The sequence below is a fragment of the Mya arenaria genome, chromosome 8 (assembly GCF_026914265.1).
Source record: "Mya arenaria isolate MELC-2E11 chromosome 8, ASM2691426v1".
Taxonomy (NCBI): Eukaryota; Metazoa; Mollusca; class Bivalvia; order Myida; family Myidae; genus Mya; species Mya arenaria.
The window spans coordinates 45,292,641-45,313,459 of NC_069129.1; the positions used below are offsets into that span (position 1 = coordinate 45,292,641).

Genomic DNA, 20,819 nt, shown 5'->3' on the forward strand with positions numbered 1-20,819 from the left:
CGGCCCATAAAATTATGCTACGAACGTTGTAACCTTTCCCACATTATGGTTAAACAGGTTACAGGCAAAACATTCAAACACAATATTTACAATGAGATTACATAAGAAAACATCAAATAAAAATTTGTTTTCAGATCGCCATCTGTCCTGGATTAAGAGGACACAATTGTTACAATGAGTAAAACAAGTGGAATGCCGGGCTACGCGGTTACATTACTTTCATCGGTTACATCAAAATAATTCAATGTCTTCACTAAAAAAAACAAGTTTTCTGGTCGCCGTCTCATCAGAGTTATGCAGTTACAATAATTACAGTATTTTTTTCCAAAGTTTTGAAATAGTGTTTTTCCTCTGTGGAATACCGGGTTACACGGTTACATTAATTGGTTGCGTCACTTACATAAAACGCATTTAATTTAAAAAAAAAAAGATTCTCAATTGCTCTCTGGCACGAATTCATTGATTATCTTTTCAAAAAATGGACCTTATTTGTTTATTGTCATTTTCCTTTACATCATATATTTTTTACTGAAACTATGAAAGTGAATGACTATGCTTTTTATTATTTGAGTAAGCTGTATGTATTTGGACATTCTAGAGGATACAACATAATTTGTTTCAATTTTACTAGGCGTTTGATGAAGTGATCAGACCAAAAATGTCCAAATTGCTATTGACATTATCCGTAAAATGTTTTGGAAAAAATTGTATTCTATTCTTTACGATAAAAAAAACAAAATTTATTATTATTAATTAATAATTTATTATTTATTAAACAAAAAAGTCATAATATGTATTATATTAGTTTAAAATTCTGCTTTTTAAATTAATTCTTGTCATGTCCGAATTATGAGTTGCCACATTCAAGTCACCACCCGTTACTTTGTGGGCATGCTTGTAACAGAAATGGTAGATTTAAAAAAAAAAAAATAATAACTTGAAGAAATCGAAGGTTATTGCATGTGACTGCATTCGACTTAAAATTCATTTCACCACTATATGATACATGAACTAAAACAAGGTTTGTGTCTTTGTCACTCTATGAGAGTACGTTAAAGAGACTCGCGTATGTATTGCACAGCAGCAACAGTTTCTGGTCGTACTGAAAATAGTACTAAACAAACGCACACTCTAACATGATCATGATGTTATGAAAACAGGCTTTTAGTATCGTCAGACAATTGCTTATCGTTGAGATTTTTTACTCATTTTGAAATGTTTATGACTTGTGACAAAAGAACAGAATGTCACCTTGATTTTTTTAAGTGCTATTAATCACGTATACCTAAGCAGTTTGCTGCCGAGGTTTGACCCATTATCAAACGAGAAAGTCCCTTGAAATGCCCCGATTACCTATTTATTATAAAAAACTGACAGTGCTAAATTTAGCCTAATTGTAGACATGAATTGACAAACAAATTCAGATCGCTTTCAGACTGTTCTAATTGTTATCAAAGGAAATTAGTTCTCCTTATCAAACAAGGGGGGATTTCGTTCCAAATCGTGTCGCCCTTTGAGTTTCTTTTTAAATTTGAGTCCACACGTTTATTGCATTTGTATTTAGAAGGACACGATTTTCGCCCATGTTCAAGGATAATGTAAGTGTAAACACCTGGCCCCAATTTCTCGAAAATTCTTAAGTACGTTAACTCAATAACATGCTCAGTAAAAATAACGCTCTCAGCTGAGTAGGTTAGCTAAATCCCATTTCTTGAACGTGCTCAATAAGCTACTCAACTGAGTAAAAATAACGCGATTATCTTTTCGGTCATTTCGGTTAAAAGAGAGCTCTTCGGTAAAAAAGGTAAGAAAGTATAAAGTTCGGGAAAATCTGACAACAGACGATAGAAATGGACAATGGAAGCAAAAGAGCTCCCAACTGGACAGAAGCAGAGAAAAGTTATTGCCTCGAGCTGATATCAGTCGAGTCCGATGTACTGTTCGGAACATTTCGAGGGGCCACACAAGGTGGCAAGCTAAAAAATACAGCCTGGGAAGGCGTTTGTAAAAAGCTTAATGCGTAAGACACAGCCCTTTTGTTCACATTTTTTTTATCAAACATGCATTATTACAGTAATTAAATAACTATACGATACAATAAACATGTTTATACAATAATTTATTATTTTGTCATATGATTTATTAAACGGTAAACAATACAGGCATGAATTTCAAACTTTTGAAAGAATCTTACCGCAAAGAATCTAGTGCCTTCTATCTTTCATTGGCTGCAACTGTATCATTTTTATTTAATTGTTAAGTCCTGGTTCACATATTTTATGTAACGTGTAAAGTTTAGTCCACCTGGTCCTTTGACGTTTATTATTTATTGTGCCAGACTCGAGACAGGGATACAGAAGAAATGTCAAAATAATAAAAAATATCCCTGATCGCTCTCGATAATTGTGGCTATTGTAAATTTAGCTTCGATCATTGTGAAATATGCTAAAAGAATCCCGTAAAAATTGAACACACCGTTGAACACAGTTGTGTCTATTTTTATCAAGACACCTTCAGCATGATTTGTTTTCACTTCCTTTTTCTAAGTGTTTGTCGATGTAAGCTTTTATATATGAGAAATAGGTTTCTTTCCATTGTCTGTAAAAATCACATGTTAAATGTACTGGAATAACAGCAACTATTGTATTAATTGAACAAAATCTGAGAAAGTAGATATGGAAATTCAGCCCTATTTCCATGCGGTACTTTATGTTAACTTTCACTGATTATATGTAAATCATAATATCAGTATATTACAAAATGTTAACACGGATACACGATAATTATACATCCATTTTTCTCACAAATATCAGATTTGCACTGTGTAAAAGTATGACCGCTTTCCCTCAGGTCTGACGAATGACTGATATTTTTGAAAACTTTACACATGTCAGGCATCGAACGATGACGTCATCTACACGAGCAATCAAACTGCGTGTGCGTGTTAAATCTGTGTGGTATAAAAGTTCATGTAATAGTGTATTGATTTTTTTTATCAACAGTCGTAACCCTTATTGGTTTAATATATAAGGATACATATACAACAACCTTCAATCGATCTATTTTTTATTTATTATGTCTTGCCATTACAGAACTATGGGATGTTCTGCAATGTATCACCATTAATCGCAATTAATCAGTCCCGTGCTTTTATAATATGCATTCTATTGAATGCTAGTCTTTGAAAAAAAAAATGATATTGTTTTACAATATATTAACTTGTTTATATTCTATGTCCTAATTTTGTTTTAAGATTGACGTTTTGTTTGTCACCCTAACATTATGATGTAGAACTCGATAGTATTTTGTTTTTTTTTAGCTCTGGTCTGGTTACGAACATGAGGAGTGTTGACGAGATTAAGACGATGTGGAGAAACGCAAAAGGAAGAGGTTCGCTTAATACGCTTACTACGCTAAACTGTCTAACCCCGTTTGCTCTAACTCAGGAAAAATCGGGCTAGGTGGGATGTCTGACCTTCAAAATATAAACATCGGTCCTTCTTATCCAGTTCGATCAGCAATTCTGGCCAAAAGAGTTGGAGCCAACGGGGTGCGGCTGTATTTAAAAGTTGAATAATTGTTCTTGTGTCGCCTGTACGTATGACTGACGGTCAGTCAAATATAAGGAACCTTTTGCCACAATGTATTATCTATAAAAAAGATAAAATTTACTTCAATATGCTGTACTATGTGAAGAATCTACGTCAATTAATTTGCCTTTGCTTTTAAATCACCGCCGCACGTATTTTGTTAACCGCATAGTGATATTTACTATAAAGCATTGTAGCTGTACTGATACTTGAATTTTGCTTTCTGTTTTCAATGCATTTTCATACACGGACGTTATTTTATTCAGTAAAAGAAAAGGTAGATAAAAGTAAAATGACTGGTGCTGGTGTGATTGAGCCCCTAACAGCATGCGAAGAGTTCGTTAGCAACCACATGTACGCTAACAATCAGTGCCAGTTGCTAGGGATTCCCGGAGGATCAGAAACAGGTGAGATTACTGAATTCGTACATATTTCGATTGTTGTGATTGTTCAATATGCATTATATTAACGTTACTCAATCGCCAAAATTCAAAACATGAGAAACATTAGAACGCTTTAAGGCCGTGCGTATTTGTGCGTAACGATCTGTAACTATAATGCACCAGTCAGTAACCACGGCCCCTCCAGGTCAGGGGAATAGCGGGGACTTTGACTTTCGGTCCAGCCAACCCCAGGTAAAATCGCCACCCTACGGGAACGAAGTGATGGTCAAATCCCCGCGAAATGCCCCCGCACCCCAGGGAGCCTAAGTAAGGCAAATTCCCCGCTTTTTTGCGCAAATACAAAACCACCGCATTCAACCGGCACTGCGGGGCCACATGAAAGGTAAAAACACGGCCCATTTCCCCGGCTGTCCCCGGACCTGGTGGGGGCGTGGTTACAATTGACTTGTGCATAATTGTTAAGAATAATATATTGATTATTAATATGTTAATTCTTTTTTTCAGCCACTTATGTTGCACAGTCATTACCAAGCGGCCAAGAGATTACTAGAGACGATGGTCTGATCGTGCTACACCTTGACGACAACATGAACATGTAACTTATACTTTACACAATAAACTGACAACTAATTATGTTAACATTTGCGAGAGGGAATATTTACCGAACTGTTGTCTGAACATGACCGTCTATCAGTAGTAGTATTGCAATGGAAGTAGGTGATTATTGAAGAAGTACTATTTGACTTTATATGAAGAACATATTAGTTAAATTGTATGATGTGTATACAAAGTTCCTTGATGCATATCAGTTACTGAATGTATGTTTTGTTTTAGCTCGGATATAATACAAACCCCAAGCCCAGTGCGAGATGAACAAGATTGTGATCGCCAGGCGGCAGAAAAGAAGCCGATGTTTAAAGGTGGTAACTAAACCTTTATATAAAATCATCAATCTGTTTGAAGGCCTCATGACCGCAATTACAGATAGCCTTTACATTCAATGAGCACATTTTAGAACTTAAATGTTATAGATTAAAGGCATAACACATGTTTGTCAATAAATGAAAATCAAGAAATAACATACTAAATATTTCTTAACAGGGAAGAAAAGCACACTGAAAAGGAAAGGAGAAAGAACGGAGGATTTGTACGATCTTGAGGAGCAGCGCTTGAACGCTGAATTAAAATCATTTAGGGCCCAAGAGAGGTATTGGACGGAAAAGAACAAAAGGGAGGCAGCAGTTCATGAACTTAACATTGAACTTTTGAAGAGAAGAGTCGAAAACGAAAACTATACTTAAAATATATTTAAATGAATGTAAAAATCCCAACATCATCTTAAGAACCAATTCTTCGTATTTGTCATTTTAGCTCGACTTTTCGAAGAATAAGGAGGGCTATACAACTCGCCCAACGTCTGCGTCCGGTTAACGTTTTAGGGCAATTTGGGCTTTTCACTATAAATCGAATAGCCTTCATCTAATTGACTTAATACTTCACACAGTCGTTCATGTCCGTTACAGGATGAGGTAAGGTTACTCCATATTATCCTTTATACAAATTATGGCCCCTGATTGATTATGGAACTTATGTTAAAGCAACTGTGCACCAGATGATTAATTTGCAAGAAAAAAGGAAATTGTCGAAAACTGACAAAAACTTGGAATTAATGTGTACAATTAATTGAAAATAACTAACTGAAGTACCACATAGTTTACAATTTATTTAGGTTTAACAGTTTTTCGTATTTTTCCATTAAACAAGAGGGTCCTGAATGCCCTGTATCGCTCACCTGGTCCAATTCAATTACCTTGCTGTAGTAAGTACATTCCGATCAGATTTCATATAGATATAGTAGAACTATGGCCTCAAAAGTTTTTTAACAATATTTGACTTGACTTTGTGACCTTGTTTTTGAACTCATATTACCATGTTTCAAACTTGACATAGACTTCATAAACACAAACATTCAGACAATGTTTCATGGTGATCAAATAGAGAATGTAACAGTGTTTACAAAGTTTTTTCTATAATTTGACCTAGTGGCCTGGTTTTTGACCTCTGATTACACAGTTTCAAACTCTACCTAAAGATCATCAAGAATAACCTTCTGATCAAGTTTCATGAGCATAATTATCGTTAACATGTTAACATGAGGATACATTTATAAATGTGACCTCTAGAGTGTTAGCAAGCTTTTCCTTCAATTTGACCTGGTGACCTAGTTTTTGGATCCACATGACCCAGATTTAAACTTGACCTAGGGATTATTGATATTAACATTCTGTCCAAGTTTCTTTAAAATATGGTCATAAATGAAACCTCTATAGTGTTAATAGGCTTTTCATTTAATTTGACCAGGTGACCTAGTTTTTAGTCAATGAATCTACCATGTGAAGTTAAATGAATCTACCATGTTAAGATAAATGAATAACACTACTTTAAACTAAAACATAAAGGAAATTTACAGACAATGGAGGCCTAACATGTTCTTCACAATAACATAACATGAAATAGAACTTGACATGTATTTCATCTGTTTTTCAATAACATAACATAAAATAGAAATTGACATGTATTTCATCTGTTTTTCAATAACATAACATAAAATAGATATTGACATGTATTTCATCTGTTTTTTTAAGTGCCATATTTCAAATATATTGATTGTCACATTTGCAAAAGGTACACTATGTAAAAGGATGATATGTACAGTTAATTCATGTGATAAAAGTTATATGACGTTATGAAAGTCTTTATGACCACATCTGCATATATACTTATGTGTTATTTGTTTTGTTGTTTAATATCAGGTAGTTTAAAGAGAGTTATTACAGAAATAAAGATTGTTAAACAAAATGCATTTTTTTTACGAAAGTATCAAGGATATGGGCTTATGCATGAAACACCATTGGAACAGAAATATTTGATATGTCTCAAAAGACTAGCAATGGAAATATCACACTCGGAAGTAGCAAATGATCATCAGATGAGCAAAAAACATTAAGAGAAAATGCAATTTCTCTTAAACTGTCAGCATTCCAATTGAAAATAAGACATGTATATAATGATATCAAATGAACCTCAAACAGGGATTGACAACCAGAGTTGGTGGAAAACATTTCGAAGCAATTATTAACAAGAGCTGTCACAGAGACAGCGTGTTCGACTACTCCGTCGCTTTTAAGTGTAAGGATTGAAAAGTTTTGGTGAAACATGCATGGATCACTTTAAATTGGATTAGAGTGATGCCAAAGTTAATGCAAACTATAGTTATTTTACTTGTTTTTTTAGTAAATTGGATGGTTTAGTACCATTGTATAAAATCTCAATGCAACACGATACATCAAGTAGTTGCTGAGATATCAACCTATGTGTGCCTACATGCAACACTTTTACCAGAATTTCAAAGTCAAATAATAAAGGCCCATTTGCACTATACTCAAATAAGTGTTATCTTACTTCATTAATTTGGTAAGTTATATAAATGGGAATACATATCCAAAGTTTCAATGCAGTAAATGATGTAGTAACTAGAGATAATGGCTTAAAGCTGCACTCTCACAGGTTGAACGTTTTGACGACTTTTTTTTTATTTTTTGTCCTGGAACAAGCCATTTTTTTAGAAAATCCATGAAAACCATTTATATAAGACTGCTGACAAAAAATCAGATGGCAGATTGTTATATAAAGTTCAAAAATTGATATTTTATGCATTTTCCTTATACTGTTAGTAACAGTTTAAGCAATAAAACATTAATTTTGGTATGGAAATATGAAAATCTACGATCAGATTTTTTGTCAGCAATCTTATATCATTGGTTTGCAGATATTTACGCCAAAAATTTGCTCTTTCCAAGACACGAAATAAAAAAAGTGGCAAAAATGGTATATCTGTGAGAGTGCAGCTTTAAATGTGCATACCAGTATATGCAAAATCTTAAACAAGATGTCCAGCCGACGCTGCTGCCGACATAACGCAGAGTAGTATAGTTCTCCATTCTTCATTCAGTTCAGCTAAAAACAAAATGATTCTTACTTTTTTCAAATACTCAAATACTGTCATAACAGTTACAGCACTTTTATGAAAAAGGAAACTGAACATATCAGTCAGGAGAAGAATGTTTGTGCTAAAACATCTCTGAAAAGAAGGCCATTGCCTGGATTTTGAATTTGAAAATGAAAGTCATGATCTGGTTGATCAACATCAAAACCGTCCAGACGATCAAATATGTCTCCATTATCTAGACCAAAGTTGTGGAGGAAGGAGCAGGTCAATATTATCTGGCAGCATCGCTGGGGCTGTACACGAAGGCCATATGAAAGGCAAGGAAACCTGCGCTTCAACACACCGTATGTCTGTTCAATAATGACTCGAGTCTTTACTAGGGCTCTGTTATATCTGAAATTTATACAACAATCATATCATGGGCATATAATTATACAACGCAATTAATGTTAAAGGTACTAGACACTAGATGGTCCCAAAGTTAGCAATAACATGATCCAGTATGAGTGAAATGTCACTTACACATCTAAACAAATTTTAGCACATCTTATCATTTACATATGTTACATTTCTTTTATTTGCCCTGCTTGGCATGAGTATCATACCTTTCCTGTGCTTGTGATCGTGTGTTCAGGTACGGCGTTAGAAGGTAACGTCGGCACGCATAACCACTGTCACCAAGCAAGTAACCATCCATGACACCTGTTCGACATATTATATAATACAACATCAAAATACATCAGACATAATCAAATGCGGTCAATAAGAACATGAATATTTACACCTCACACTGCTTTTCAGGCTTCAACATGTAAAAACTATTAATAACCACAAATTTCTTAATATATGATTTTGTGTATTTATTATTTTACAGTTTGCAATAATTTTAGAATCTTTGATTAATCTTACTAACGGTTTAAGAAAAATGCATAAAATATCAATTTTTGAACAATCTGCCATCTGATTTTTGTCAGCAGTCTTATATAAATGGTTTACATGGATTTTCTGAAAAGTTGGCTTGTTCCAGGACAAAAAAATCAAAATAAGTTGTCAAAACGTTCAATCTGTGAGAGTGCAGCTTTAAGAATATGAAACTGGAAGTTATGTCCATCAATTATTTTAATGAAAGTACCATATACAATTATTTTTAAATTATATACAAAACTTTTTTTCCAATTACTTTGTTTATTTAAAAAAAAACAACAATTTTATTTTGCAAAAATCACAGATTTGTATAATAAAAAATCATTTTACATCAAGAATGATTCAAATTGAAAACATTTTAACAGAAATATTGACAACATGTTATGAAAATTTCAAGATTATGGAAGTTTTAGTACTGAAAGTTTTCACCCATTTTTAGGTAATAATCTACTTACAAACTTCCTTTAACAAACGCCCTGTTAAATTATGTATTACCATTTAAATATACCTGGCAATCTTAAACTCAGAAAATGTGTGTATTTGTATGGTTATATGACATTAAATGAGACATCAAAGTAAGAGAAAAATGCATTTTCATTGAAATACACGAGCATTGATTCATTTACCATTTTCCAAATCCAGGCATAAGGAAGATTGCCGGAATATGCGGGCATCATGGACACTTCCAGGCCACTTCACAACTACATTTTGAATCCGGAACCCAGCATCACATACCATCTGAAAATACAATGACAATTGTTGATTATGTTTCAGTCCAGTTGTTCATTTCTGGAGTAAGATTGAACAAAAATAATGAGTATTACAATGAAAAGTGAGTGTTTCTTCTTCATGATTGCAAGGAGTGTACTAGTGAAGATATAAGTACATTTAGAGCAAAAATTCATATGTCAGTCATTGAAATTAGACTTTCGGATAAACAAACCCGAATTCTTATACTATATTGCATGGAATCATGATTTTGAACAAGCCCTGCTATATAAACTTCAGAATTTGAGCAAGCCCGGAAGACATTTTACTAGTGCGTGGCTTGCATGCTTGTGCTAATTTCGACCACTGATATATTATTAAAACCATGAAATTTACAGGAAGAACTTTCAATCATACTATCACCATTGGCATTGCCAAGGCAAGTGAGTACACTATGAAAGTTGTTATAAGCTACATGCGAAGGCCAAACAATTTACAAATACAACATTGCAGCTTGGTAAGGATGACCATTACATTTCGTATAAAACTAGAACATCTAAGATTTATTGACAACAAAACAGTTATGATCTTTTTTCAGACAGTTATATCATTTTCAGTTGTATCAGTATGTAAGTTCTCACCTGCAGATTGATAGAGTGATAGCCCTTACGATTTACATAGTCCTCCTCATACTGGTGAGGGGCATTTATTCGTATGTGGGTTCCATCCACCAGTCCAATGACATTTGGAAATCCTGAAAACGCAAACTTCCAATTAACATGTGTAAATATTCTAAGAAATGAAGAAATAAATTTATTATTTAAATTTAATCCATTTACAGATATGGAGTAGAATGAGTAAATAACTAAGAGTTGGGTGGAAATGGTGGCGGGGTATATGCGATTATATCGACAATTTCATCCACAATATAATTTATATCTACAAATGTAATCAATGCACATCTACGTACAGTATATAAATATGATATTTTGACTGAAATATTTCCTTCACATTTAGATTCTAATCAAAAATTTATGTAAACTTTGTTGAAAGATATTGTACTTAAACCACATTCAGAAATGACAACTTCATTGTATTCAAATTCATCAGCTACTCCGATCACAGTACTATACATGTATTAAAACCGACATTGTTTACCTACCGTTTGCTTGTTCCTTATTTCACGTTGTATGGGTTATGATACATATATAAATTCCCGTGTAACACAATATTAATGCGTGTTTCCATTGCTTTCAATATCAAACATTTGTATTTCACTATCCATCAATAATTAAAAACAATTAGTTTACTTCCTTATTTCAGTTCACATTGTCATAACATTCATTTATGCGCATGCGTATGATTTTATTTTCATGCATGCGGATCCATGGCAGTATTAATTACAGTTTTTTTATGAATAGGATATACAAATGTCAATACTTATCTCAGTATGATACAGCGTCAAACTACGTTAGAATGATACCATAAGTTGAGTGAAGTGGCACTAGAAAACGATCATTTGTTTGATAACTACGTTATATATGTCAGTATTTGGACATTGCTTTACATATAAGTGCAATAACTTGCGTTTACCAGGCATGTTAAATTTTATCGGCGTTCAATCATCGATCTCATGCAGTCGCGATTGGCTACGTCATAAGCGACAGGGATCGAAGGTTAAAGGTGTTTGTTTTGAATGTTATTCATCAGAACAGTAAACAGTTTCAAAGAAATATTAACATGTGCATGTTAATGAACATTATTTTGTCACCGGAACATTGGGGAATATCTCAATTGTGTATGGATAGGGAGTTACTTACCGGCAATGGAGAAGAACTCTGCCTTTACAGCATCTAAATCCCGACGGAACTGGATCTTCTTTCTTGCAACTCCAGAAAGTATAGCGACAGTGGTTTTGATGGCGCGGCAGACAGACGAAGCGGAAATGCCATGGACGTCACCAACAACGATATAGTGGGCTCCAGTTGCCAGAAAATGGAGAGAAACAAGTACGGAAAGAAGAGGGGGTAGTGGACAGGAGCGTCCAGTGGCTCGTTCCAAGTAAGGAAAAAGGATGTTGACGAGAAGAAGAATAGAATGAGGACGGAAACGATACCTCTGGAACATTTCAGGAGAAGATAGAGTCTCCAGAGGGTTTGAACGGTCTTGAAAGACCCTCGGAAACGGAAGATCACGAGTTCTCTGGCGTAGTATCTGCAGACGATGCTGTATGGCGGCCATATTTGAGAGAGAAATAACTGACTTAAATCAACTACCTAGTTGACTCAAATAACGTGCTCAACATCCAACTTAATTAAGTTATTGAGCAAGTTATTTTTTCGTGAAATGCAAATAATTAACGTGATCAAGCTGAGCACGTTAATAACGCGCTCAGCACATTTAACGTACTTAAGAATTTTCGAGAAATTGGGGCCCGTACTTTACTGCCAAGCCTTTGTCAGTGAAAAGTAAATGTTATCTTTGATCTGCAAGCAACTTAGACCATGTCACCGAACGACAAATTTACAGTCGCTCGTTTCGCGTTTGTTGGCCGTGATCCTTTCGGCCTGTAACCAGGATCCTTGTGATGGTAGGCTACTGCTCTTGTCCCTGAGGCGAAGGTGTGTGAATTTGTGATCTTCTGTAATCGTCCTGTGTCTGCAGTATGCATTTTAATGAACTACAACTTACATGTATTGCACTTTGTCACACAATTGGATTGATGGCATAACAATATGGACACTGTTTATATATATATATATCCCGCATTCGGGCATTAACCAATTACTTCCAAACAGAATTGGTCAATTCCCACAACTGATCGGTGTACTATTTCATCAGTTTCTGTAAAATGATCTACTGTTAGTTAGGCATAATTGAATGAGTTGATTTGTATAGTATTACCCTAATTATTTGTTCTAAAAAGTGGTTGATAGGTAAAGAAATGTATTATTGTAATTCAATAGACTTTGACTTGACTCATTTGTTTGCTTCAAAGTTGCAACCGCTAAATCGAGGCTATATTGATGGCAATTAAAATGCAATGAAGAAAGAAGTTGAAAAAGTCCAGTAGAAGTAATATTTTTCAAAACGCATATAGTTCGCATAGTTCATAATAATTTATATTTAAAGCTTACCAGTTCTCATCTTAATGATTTACCGATACATGGCAATAGGGTTATTGTTGACAAGACATATGGTCGTCTTTTGTAAACTACTTAAACATTATCAACTAAGAAATATTGATTTATGCGTTTTAAGAAAATTTACGGAGGTGGTAAGACATAGTCAGGTTCGTTCTTATTTAACCGAAATATTCCAAAACATTGTTGGTGCTTGTATGCGTTTAAATTTCAGTATCTCTACCGTTTTGCTTAAATGGAAGATGACTGGTTTGGCTACACACAGGGGACATTTAGGTCGAGAAAAACGTTTAGTTATTTTGTTTGTTGGCTAGAAATGCTCGGGTGTTGGGTGATTTGCATATATTTTTGAAAAATAAATGCATGTGACAGGAATTCCTCAAAAGCGTTTCAGCGACATACCGTGTACTTATTATTGCAACGCCATGAAACTGCATATGCTTGTGTGGAGGATTTGGCGCTTTCCTTCTCGTAAACGTTTTTTACACTTATATTCAGCTGCCATTTAGAATAAAAAAGTTGTATTGTTACAGTCCTGTGGGAGTCTTACATAAGTTTATGTGTTTGCTCGAAGATAAAATATTTATATAACTCCATCCACATGGTTCCCTTAAGATTTGGCTGTTCGGTAGATTATGTTTTTTTTTTATTTAAACCGTTTGCAAAATATATTCAGAACTTTAATATAACAAATATCTTTGTATTTCAAAATATAAATATAGCAGTGCAAGTCACTGAACCGCGTAATATTCTTTTCACATAAAAAATCTGAACTTTAATATTGTACTCGCTCACATTTATTCCACACATCCAAACAGTCAATCAGTCAGCATAACAGAACGAATGGAACACAACGTAACGCATTTGTACGTTTTTTGGCTATTTAATCATAGGGAGTACAGCCCTGTTAAGGAACTTAACAGAAAAGGTAGATTTACTTTATTTATCAAAAAAATAAAATGTAACTCAAACATAAATTACTAAACATTGGTACGTTTTTAACAACAACCTAACATTCATTTATGTTTTTTCACTCGCACCTCACTGACTGACAAAATATACTTTCGCCAGGGACCCTCGCAGCTGCCAGCCAATCAAAACCCGAAACAGACTCATGGAGACCATGCTGATGCTAAATATATTTTGTATATGTATCTTGCCTATCCAGGGCAAATTATCCAACAATGGGTCTGATTGATTTATGCAATCATTCTTACAATCAATCATATTTGCTAACGACATACAAAGCTGATGATTTATTAAACATATTCCTAGCTGCTTCACAATATATATGAATATCTGTATGTGTTCCTGAATTTATTTTTGGGAGTATACATCGAACATATTGCGTATACTATTAATGACTATAAAGAACGCAGCGAACGAATAGTAACAGTACTAAGAGAATGTAAATATTCCGTATTGAAAAAGTAGAATGGAAAATGAAACGATTGCCAGAATATTGTTTGTAGTATACTCTTAATAAAACAAACAAATTTTGTTTTTGAAAATATGTTCAAAGGGTGTGTTTTTATAGTTGAGGTTGCTTTTTAAATGACATGCTTGATTTGGAAGAAATATAAATTGTTTGCGCTTTAACTAGAAATGATTCAAATATTCGGTTTCGGTAAAGTTATTAAAACAAGAACAATGCTTTGAATATTAATATGGTTGCGTCGCTGTTGTCCAGATGAGTTAGTTTTGAATGTTTAATGAATTTTATATAAAAAAAACTGAGAGATACTGAAAGTTAATTTTGTGTCCCGCCAATTACCGTCATTTTCACCATGACCTAATTGAGCATTATAACCTTGACATGTGTGTGCTAAAATGAATTAAATCATTAATTGTATATTAACTTTCCTTACACAACTTGTTTGTATATACAAAAAACTTCATACATTCACTAAATGAATGGCTTACATAAATTCAACAGTACTGAATGATAGATCATCAATCAACGTATTCAAGCGTGAAGAAGGAAACCTAATCGAAACAAATTTCAAGTTGCAAGGAAATGTTCAACGTAAATTGTCCAATGACACAGGGATATGGAAACAACCTAAACATCTTGTTACTATTGAAAAGAGTTTTCCAAAACACTTAGAGCAGTTGAAAATCTCGCTTGATTACAATGATTTCAGTATGAATATATGACTATTTGTTTGTGTGTTCCTTACCCTACCTGACCTTACACCATTGTCCTTATTTATGTTTTTTCCTTACCATCCTGCTTCTTAATTTTCTTTATCTTATCCACTATCGCTAGATGTGAAAATCATTTAAGTTTAAAGGCAACATTCCAGTTTAATTTTATGAGAAAACGTTGGTAAAAAAACTATTATTTTTTTGCAATTGAAATCGCACAAAATTAAACCAACGGTAGAAAATGTTAATATAAACGAGTAAATTTTGGGATATCATCGAGATAATTTGAATATTTTGTCCTTAACGCAACATATCAAATAGGTTTTCTAAGAACGTGTATATAAAATGAATTGGAACATAGCAATGGCCAGCTGATTCTGCAACCGACCATTGTGAGCAGCTTTCCAGTAAAATGGGAAACGTTTTTTTTTTATAATTATGTACGTGATGCCCTGTCCTTAATTTCCGCAGCGGCACTGGTCCGCGTTTGGCGGCTTTGCGCTGTCATGGGCCCTCGTTTATACGAGGAAATGGAAAGGTGTACCCAAAGAAACACTAAAAATAAACGACAAAACAACCAATGGAGATTTTATCCAGCAAATCATGAGTAAACCATCATTTCATTTTACTCTTATCAACATGTTCTGTAGACAAATAGTATATATATCCTGTTTGGTGACATGACAAGCCCAGTATAGGATTTTACTAGGCCCTATATGGCAACATTTCAAACCAACAAACTACGATAATTATAAGAACATTCTAACGTTACACTTTCATTTAAAGGTTTTTCTTTATAGGTCATATGCTTAATAAAAGCAACAGCTATAAACCATACCTAATTTTATTTTTTCGAACACAACTGTTATGACTTTCACGGTCTTGGTAAAGCCATTGCTACTAATGTTATTTTGTTCTTATTTGCAATAGATTGTCGAGATAATTTTCATGTAGATTTTTCCAAAGAATATTGTTAATAAGCACTTTGTAGTCAATGCAACATGGTATACGACTGATAAAAAAATGAAGATTTTGAGAGTTGAACATAATCCATTGCATCACTTGTGGATTTGTAGATCTTAATAGTAGTTTACGAATTTCATTCTCGATTAAAGATCTTAACCCCTAAAGATAAACAGTTGGTATATATTTTCGATCACCATTAGTTTAGTCCCTAGAGTGATTTATGTGCATTTCAGCCAGAACGCTTCTTTGTATTGTTGTGTCATGGAATAGGTACATTTCAATTTTTTAGCGAGGATGGACAGCTGGAATTATGCGGATTACCATGGGAACAAAGGTGGCCGCCGTTGTCATAGCAAATGGCTAGTCATGTGGTAATTATTATTAATATTTATCAATAACATGTAAGTTTTGTACAGATGTCAAGCTTTCTAACGTAATGGCCATTTAGCTCATCAATGGTCAAGGTCAGGGTAATGTCAAGGTAGAAATGTGTAAAACTGCTGTCTATTTTCTGTTTTTGTAGTTGACGCTTAAAGAAATTTCCAATTGAAAATGTCAGTAAATTATGTCGTTCATTATGACAATATATAAACACGTTTTTTGTATTTTGCTCAACCATAAGAACTTTGTGTTAAGTGGGTCTCAAGTTTATTATATTTCCCTTAACACAAGTATTTAAGCTGTGGAATTATTTAGACCTTTACCCTACGGCTTATCCTGTTCATGTCATGTTTAACGTGTTGAAATCTTGTACTGGTCGCCGCAAGATCGAGATGATATGACCTTGTTTAATGCAGGTGACAGAATTGCGTCAGTAGAACGCAAACCCACCTAGAAATATCAGAAATAACCCCTATACGAGTTTGAACTTTAAGGCATTCCAACATAACTTTAATTAACTTGCTGTTCCGAACATAACCCTTGGTCGAACACAAAAAAACGACTAGAAACCCCTATGAGATAAGTCTCACTGCATCTGGTATAGGTAATTTGTTCGGCCATTTTCTGGCTTCAAATATAATATACATTTGTAACTTCGTAAATCAACATATTTGTACGTTTTCCTTTTTGCAAAACTTGCCATTCATATTTGCACTAATGAATTTGGTGTGGAAGTGTGTGTGTTTTTATAAATATATTGTGTCATTTAACAAATGATCGCGCTGACAATTACAATTAAATTGATCAAGTGTTTATCCTGTTTTGTTGTTATGTATGTGTTGAACATATTTTCATCAGCGACGATTTTAATATTGTCGAAAATAATTTACTAAAAAACCTGTTAAACAAAGCTCAAAGTATCGACTAGTCCAATATGTTCTGATATCCTTATATTGGAATTGAGAGGTACTTTAATGAAATACTGCACTTGCTTGGGTAACAGGAACTTGAAGCGTCTACACTGAACAGCTATGCCATTGTACACTGAATACATCTGTTAATCAAAATGCACTCATAAGGCAATTAACAACTATAATTCACGTACAAACATTTACGGAAGAAAAGACATTTGTGGCAGTAAATGACAGAAAAACGGAACATGCTTGGATGAAATGTATCAGTAGAAAATTTAACAAGCAGATACATTAAAACAATGTATGGAAAATCAATAGCTAATATTTCAATATAACAATAATGACAGTTGAAAAGTTCTCGTTACTCTAGGAAAGCGCGTTATAAGAGTAATATATAGATTAGAGTAAGAACAATAATGTGACGCGTAAACGTCAAAGTAAAACTTCGTATAGTTTGTTTACGTCATTGTCTGTTGTTGTTTTGTTCCTGCTAATGATCGCAGCTAGAATACCTCTTTACTTCGGAAACGACTTTCTGTTTGGTCATGATATTAAGGTGCTAATGTCTCCATAAGATACACATCCGTTACTTGTCACACACATAACAAACCAGTGTTTCGGTCGTTAATTAAGACAACAGATGGTACAACGAGCTTTTTAATTGAATATGTCGACGTCATTACTATCGTCAATATTATACCATTCCAATTTGTTTTTGTCTGGAAATCTACTTCTCCTTTTAGTTTTATCGGCGTTAACAGACAGTTTACTTCTCCTTTTAGTTTTATCGTCGTTTACAGTCAGATTAGTTTGCTTAACACCAAGTGTAATAACTTAACGTCATTTCTTACTATAGTTATTGAACGGAGCTCGTTATTTTATTATGAATAACATTGCCCTGGACCTTCACGTTCAACCCCAAAAACAATTAGAATATAAATCGTACATGACAATGCAATGTTATTTAGCGGAAACTGTTTATCTTATTTTTATTACAGCGACATTGACCTTGAAAGCCCGTCCCAAATACAACACAAAAAAAGATTGTACATGAAGTTACTAATAAACACATACATCACTATTCATCAAGTCTTACTAAAGTTATTGATTTTTTTATCTATTTCTGAGCATTGAATCTATTGACTCCGAATGTAATCCCAAAATACAAATCACCCTTTAATTTCCTCACTATACCATAACTGACCAATCGGCGACCATCATAGCTGTTGTCTTGGTTCCCATAGTAACCTGTATGATGTAAGCTGTTCATCCTCCCAGTACCGATGATTATCAGGGTCCGCTGCTGACACTAATCTTAGATTAAATATGTGTGTAACCTTATAATCAGTGTTGAACTTTGTAAACAATTGTGATTTTTAAGGATTCAGACATGACGTTTCATGATCTCTAGCTGTAGAAATGGCTGCTTCTATAATATCATGATAGGCACGATTATTGGTCGTTATAAGAGTTCAATATGCCTAACTCATTCTTCGTCTAATCAGTATCCATTTCATACTACGCCAGCATGTGTTATCGTTTCCTTCGCTACCACTATACCGATATGCTCGATTAAATTGTCAGTTTATAAAATGGATATTAAGTAACTTTTCTTGGTATATCAGATACCCTTCATTTCTTAATTGATGCCAAAATAACATGGATTACCCAGGCATCAACATTAAACAATCAGGTAAAAGAACGCTAGATTATTCGTGGGCAGGCTTATTTATTCCCAGATTAGATAGAAATACAAATACCAGCAGATTTGCAGAAACACCTTCCATGGTCTTCTTTTAGGGCACTACGATAAAATGATTTTGACAGTTAGATGGAAACAGCATTGTTTTGTTACGAAAATATCACAGCAATCAGTTGATGATAAAACAAGTATTAGGAATACCATCAACCCAGTTGTTACACAGGTAGCTGAAACATTATCGTTAAGGAGGAATATTGATTTGTTGTTGTGTTATAAAATTATAACAATCTCGAGGTCTGTTTTATATGAAGGAAAAGGGTGTCCGTAAAGAAAAGTTTAGTTTCAAAAAATAAGAATGCCAAAATAATGAAATTTCAAGAGATAACTTTCAAATGTCGCATAGCTCTTCTTACATCTATTGCATTAGATACGGACATTATATCGTTGATGATTAAAATCCATACAGTGTTTAAACAACAGACGTTTATTATTGAGATGTTTGTAATTATTGCCCCGAATAGCCTTTGCATTGAATAATACTTATGGTAAACTACGGCTGGCTTTGATTTATGTGTGAACTCTAACCATGGATATCAATATCTCATCAGGGGATAAGACATCGACATTTAAGGTTATGGTTAATGGAACCGTCGGATAGCTTATTTGTCGGTCGATTATTCTCAGACATATCTATTTTAAAGTCCTTATAAGTATTTACCATTCAACGAGTCAAAGTATGCGTCTATTGAATACGAATAGTAATAATATTCAATCCCAAATAATTTAAATTGATCTGTTTTATAAATACTATAATGTTTTCAGTTAATGTTGTTGTTTTTTAATTTGGCTCTAAAATGTACTCTTATATGAATCCTGGCTTGTATAGGCTGTAGTTTCATTCGACTGCGCTTGATAAACATGTAATTAAATATGGAAAATGGTTACAGAAACAAGGTTACTCTTGACTTTCTATTTTAATAAGGAAAATTTCTAAAAAATCAAAGGACTGTACAAGTTCTTACCGAATTGATTTCCATGACCGTTTCCAAAATATCTGCTAGAGCAGATACGATATGATAACTAACTCAAACATAATGAGACCAATAAAATTGAGGTTAATCTACGAATGGTTTTGATACCGTGAAATATGACTTTAACCAAAAAACCGTTCATTCAGAATGTACTGATCAGAGCATGGGAACAGGGTTTCGATTAATTTTTAATAAAATAAATTAATTGAATTTGAACGGTATATATGAATGTTTTTTTACTATCTGTGTGACACTATGATGTCACTACACTAGTAGTCTTGACCTAACTTCGGGTTACGCTCAGATACCGCTAAAAAAAGATGTCTCAAAGAGCGCCTTCACCTGTAAATTCGGACAGTATGATATGGTCCAAATGCCATTCGGACTTAACAAAAGTGCAATCTCCTTCAGACGGGAGTTTGCTACATGGTCCACATTGTGAGTGCAAAAGGGTTAAATCCCGACCCCTCTTACATAGCCAAATTCATAGGGTGGCCGCGACCTGAGAACCAGAAGCAGGTGAAGCAGTTTGTGGCAACAGGGTCTTACTACCGTAGGTTCGTGAAAGATTTTGACAGGTTAGCGAGGCCTCTGATCGACTTAACGAAGAAGGACCGTTCGTTCGTATGGACAGTAGCTTACGAAGACGCATTTATCGCCCTTAAACAAGCCCTGATTTGCCCAGACATTATGGGGTACCCTCTGAATGAGGCAGGAAGCTTTTACCTAGACAATGACACATCCGGTGTTGGACTAGGTGCATTGTTGTCCCAAATACAGTCGGGAAGGGAGCGAGTAATTGCGTATGCTAGTCGCGCCACAAATGAAGCGGAGCGTAATTACTGCATTACGGAGCAAGAGCTTCTGGCAGTTTTTTTTCATACAATATTTCCGCCAGT

The 20,819-nt window shown here is 34.2% G+C and overlaps 2 protein-coding genes across 2 annotated transcripts; one reads left to right on the forward strand and one right to left on the reverse strand.

Annotated features, from left to right (window-relative positions):
* The first annotated feature begins 2,103 nt into the window (after positions 1–2,103).
* Positions 2,104–5,729, forward strand: LOC128243201 (uncharacterized). The gene is made up of 6 exons (XM_052960805.1): positions 2,104–2,937; positions 3,320–3,390; positions 3,857–3,997; positions 4,499–4,589; positions 4,829–4,914; positions 5,096–5,729. The coding sequence occupies exons 2-6, from the start codon at positions 3,339–3,341 to the stop codon at positions 5,293–5,295; spliced, it is 570 nt and encodes a 189-aa protein (XP_052816765.1). The 5' UTR covers positions 2,104–2,937; positions 3,320–3,338; the 3' UTR covers positions 5,296–5,729.
* LOC128243207 (putative nuclease HARBI1) lies at positions 5,698–12,055 on the reverse strand. The gene is made up of 5 exons (XM_052960810.1): positions 11,456–12,055; positions 10,277–10,389; positions 9,554–9,665; positions 8,609–8,705; positions 5,698–8,396 (listed from the first exon to the last, which is right to left on the reverse strand). Exons 1-5 carry the CDS (start codon positions 11,874–11,876, stop codon positions 8,105–8,107), a joined length of 1,035 nt encoding a protein of 344 aa, XP_052816770.1. The 5' UTR covers positions 11,877–12,055; the 3' UTR covers positions 5,698–8,104.
* Positions 12,056–20,819: the final 8,764 nt, after the last annotated feature.

Excerpts from the sequence above, each read along its gene's own strand:
- LOC128243201 (XM_052960805.1), top strand. The coding sequence starts at position 3,339 with ATGAGGAGTGTTGACGAGATTAAGACGATGTGGAGAAACGCAAAAGGA. Across the intron at positions 3,391-3,856 it reads GAGAAACGCAAAAGGAAGAG|TAAAAGAAAAGGTAGATAAA; the intron begins GTTCGCTTAATA and ends TATTTTATTCAG. Across the intron at positions 4,590-4,828 it reads CTTGACGACAACATGAACAT|CTCGGATATAATACAAACCC; the intron begins GTAACTTATACT and ends GTTTTGTTTTAG.
- LOC128243207 (XM_052960810.1), bottom strand. The coding sequence starts at position 11,876 with ATGGCCGCCATACAGCATCGTCTGCAGATACTACGCCAGAGAACTCGT. Across the intron at positions 9,666-10,276 it reads ATCACTCTATCAATCTGCAG|ATGGTATGTGATGCTGGGTT; the intron begins GTGAGAACTTAC and ends TTGTATTTTCAG. Across the intron at positions 8,706-9,553 it reads ATGCCTGGATTTGGAAAATG|GTGTCATGGATGGTTACTTG; the intron begins GTAAATGAATCA and ends TATGTCGAACAG.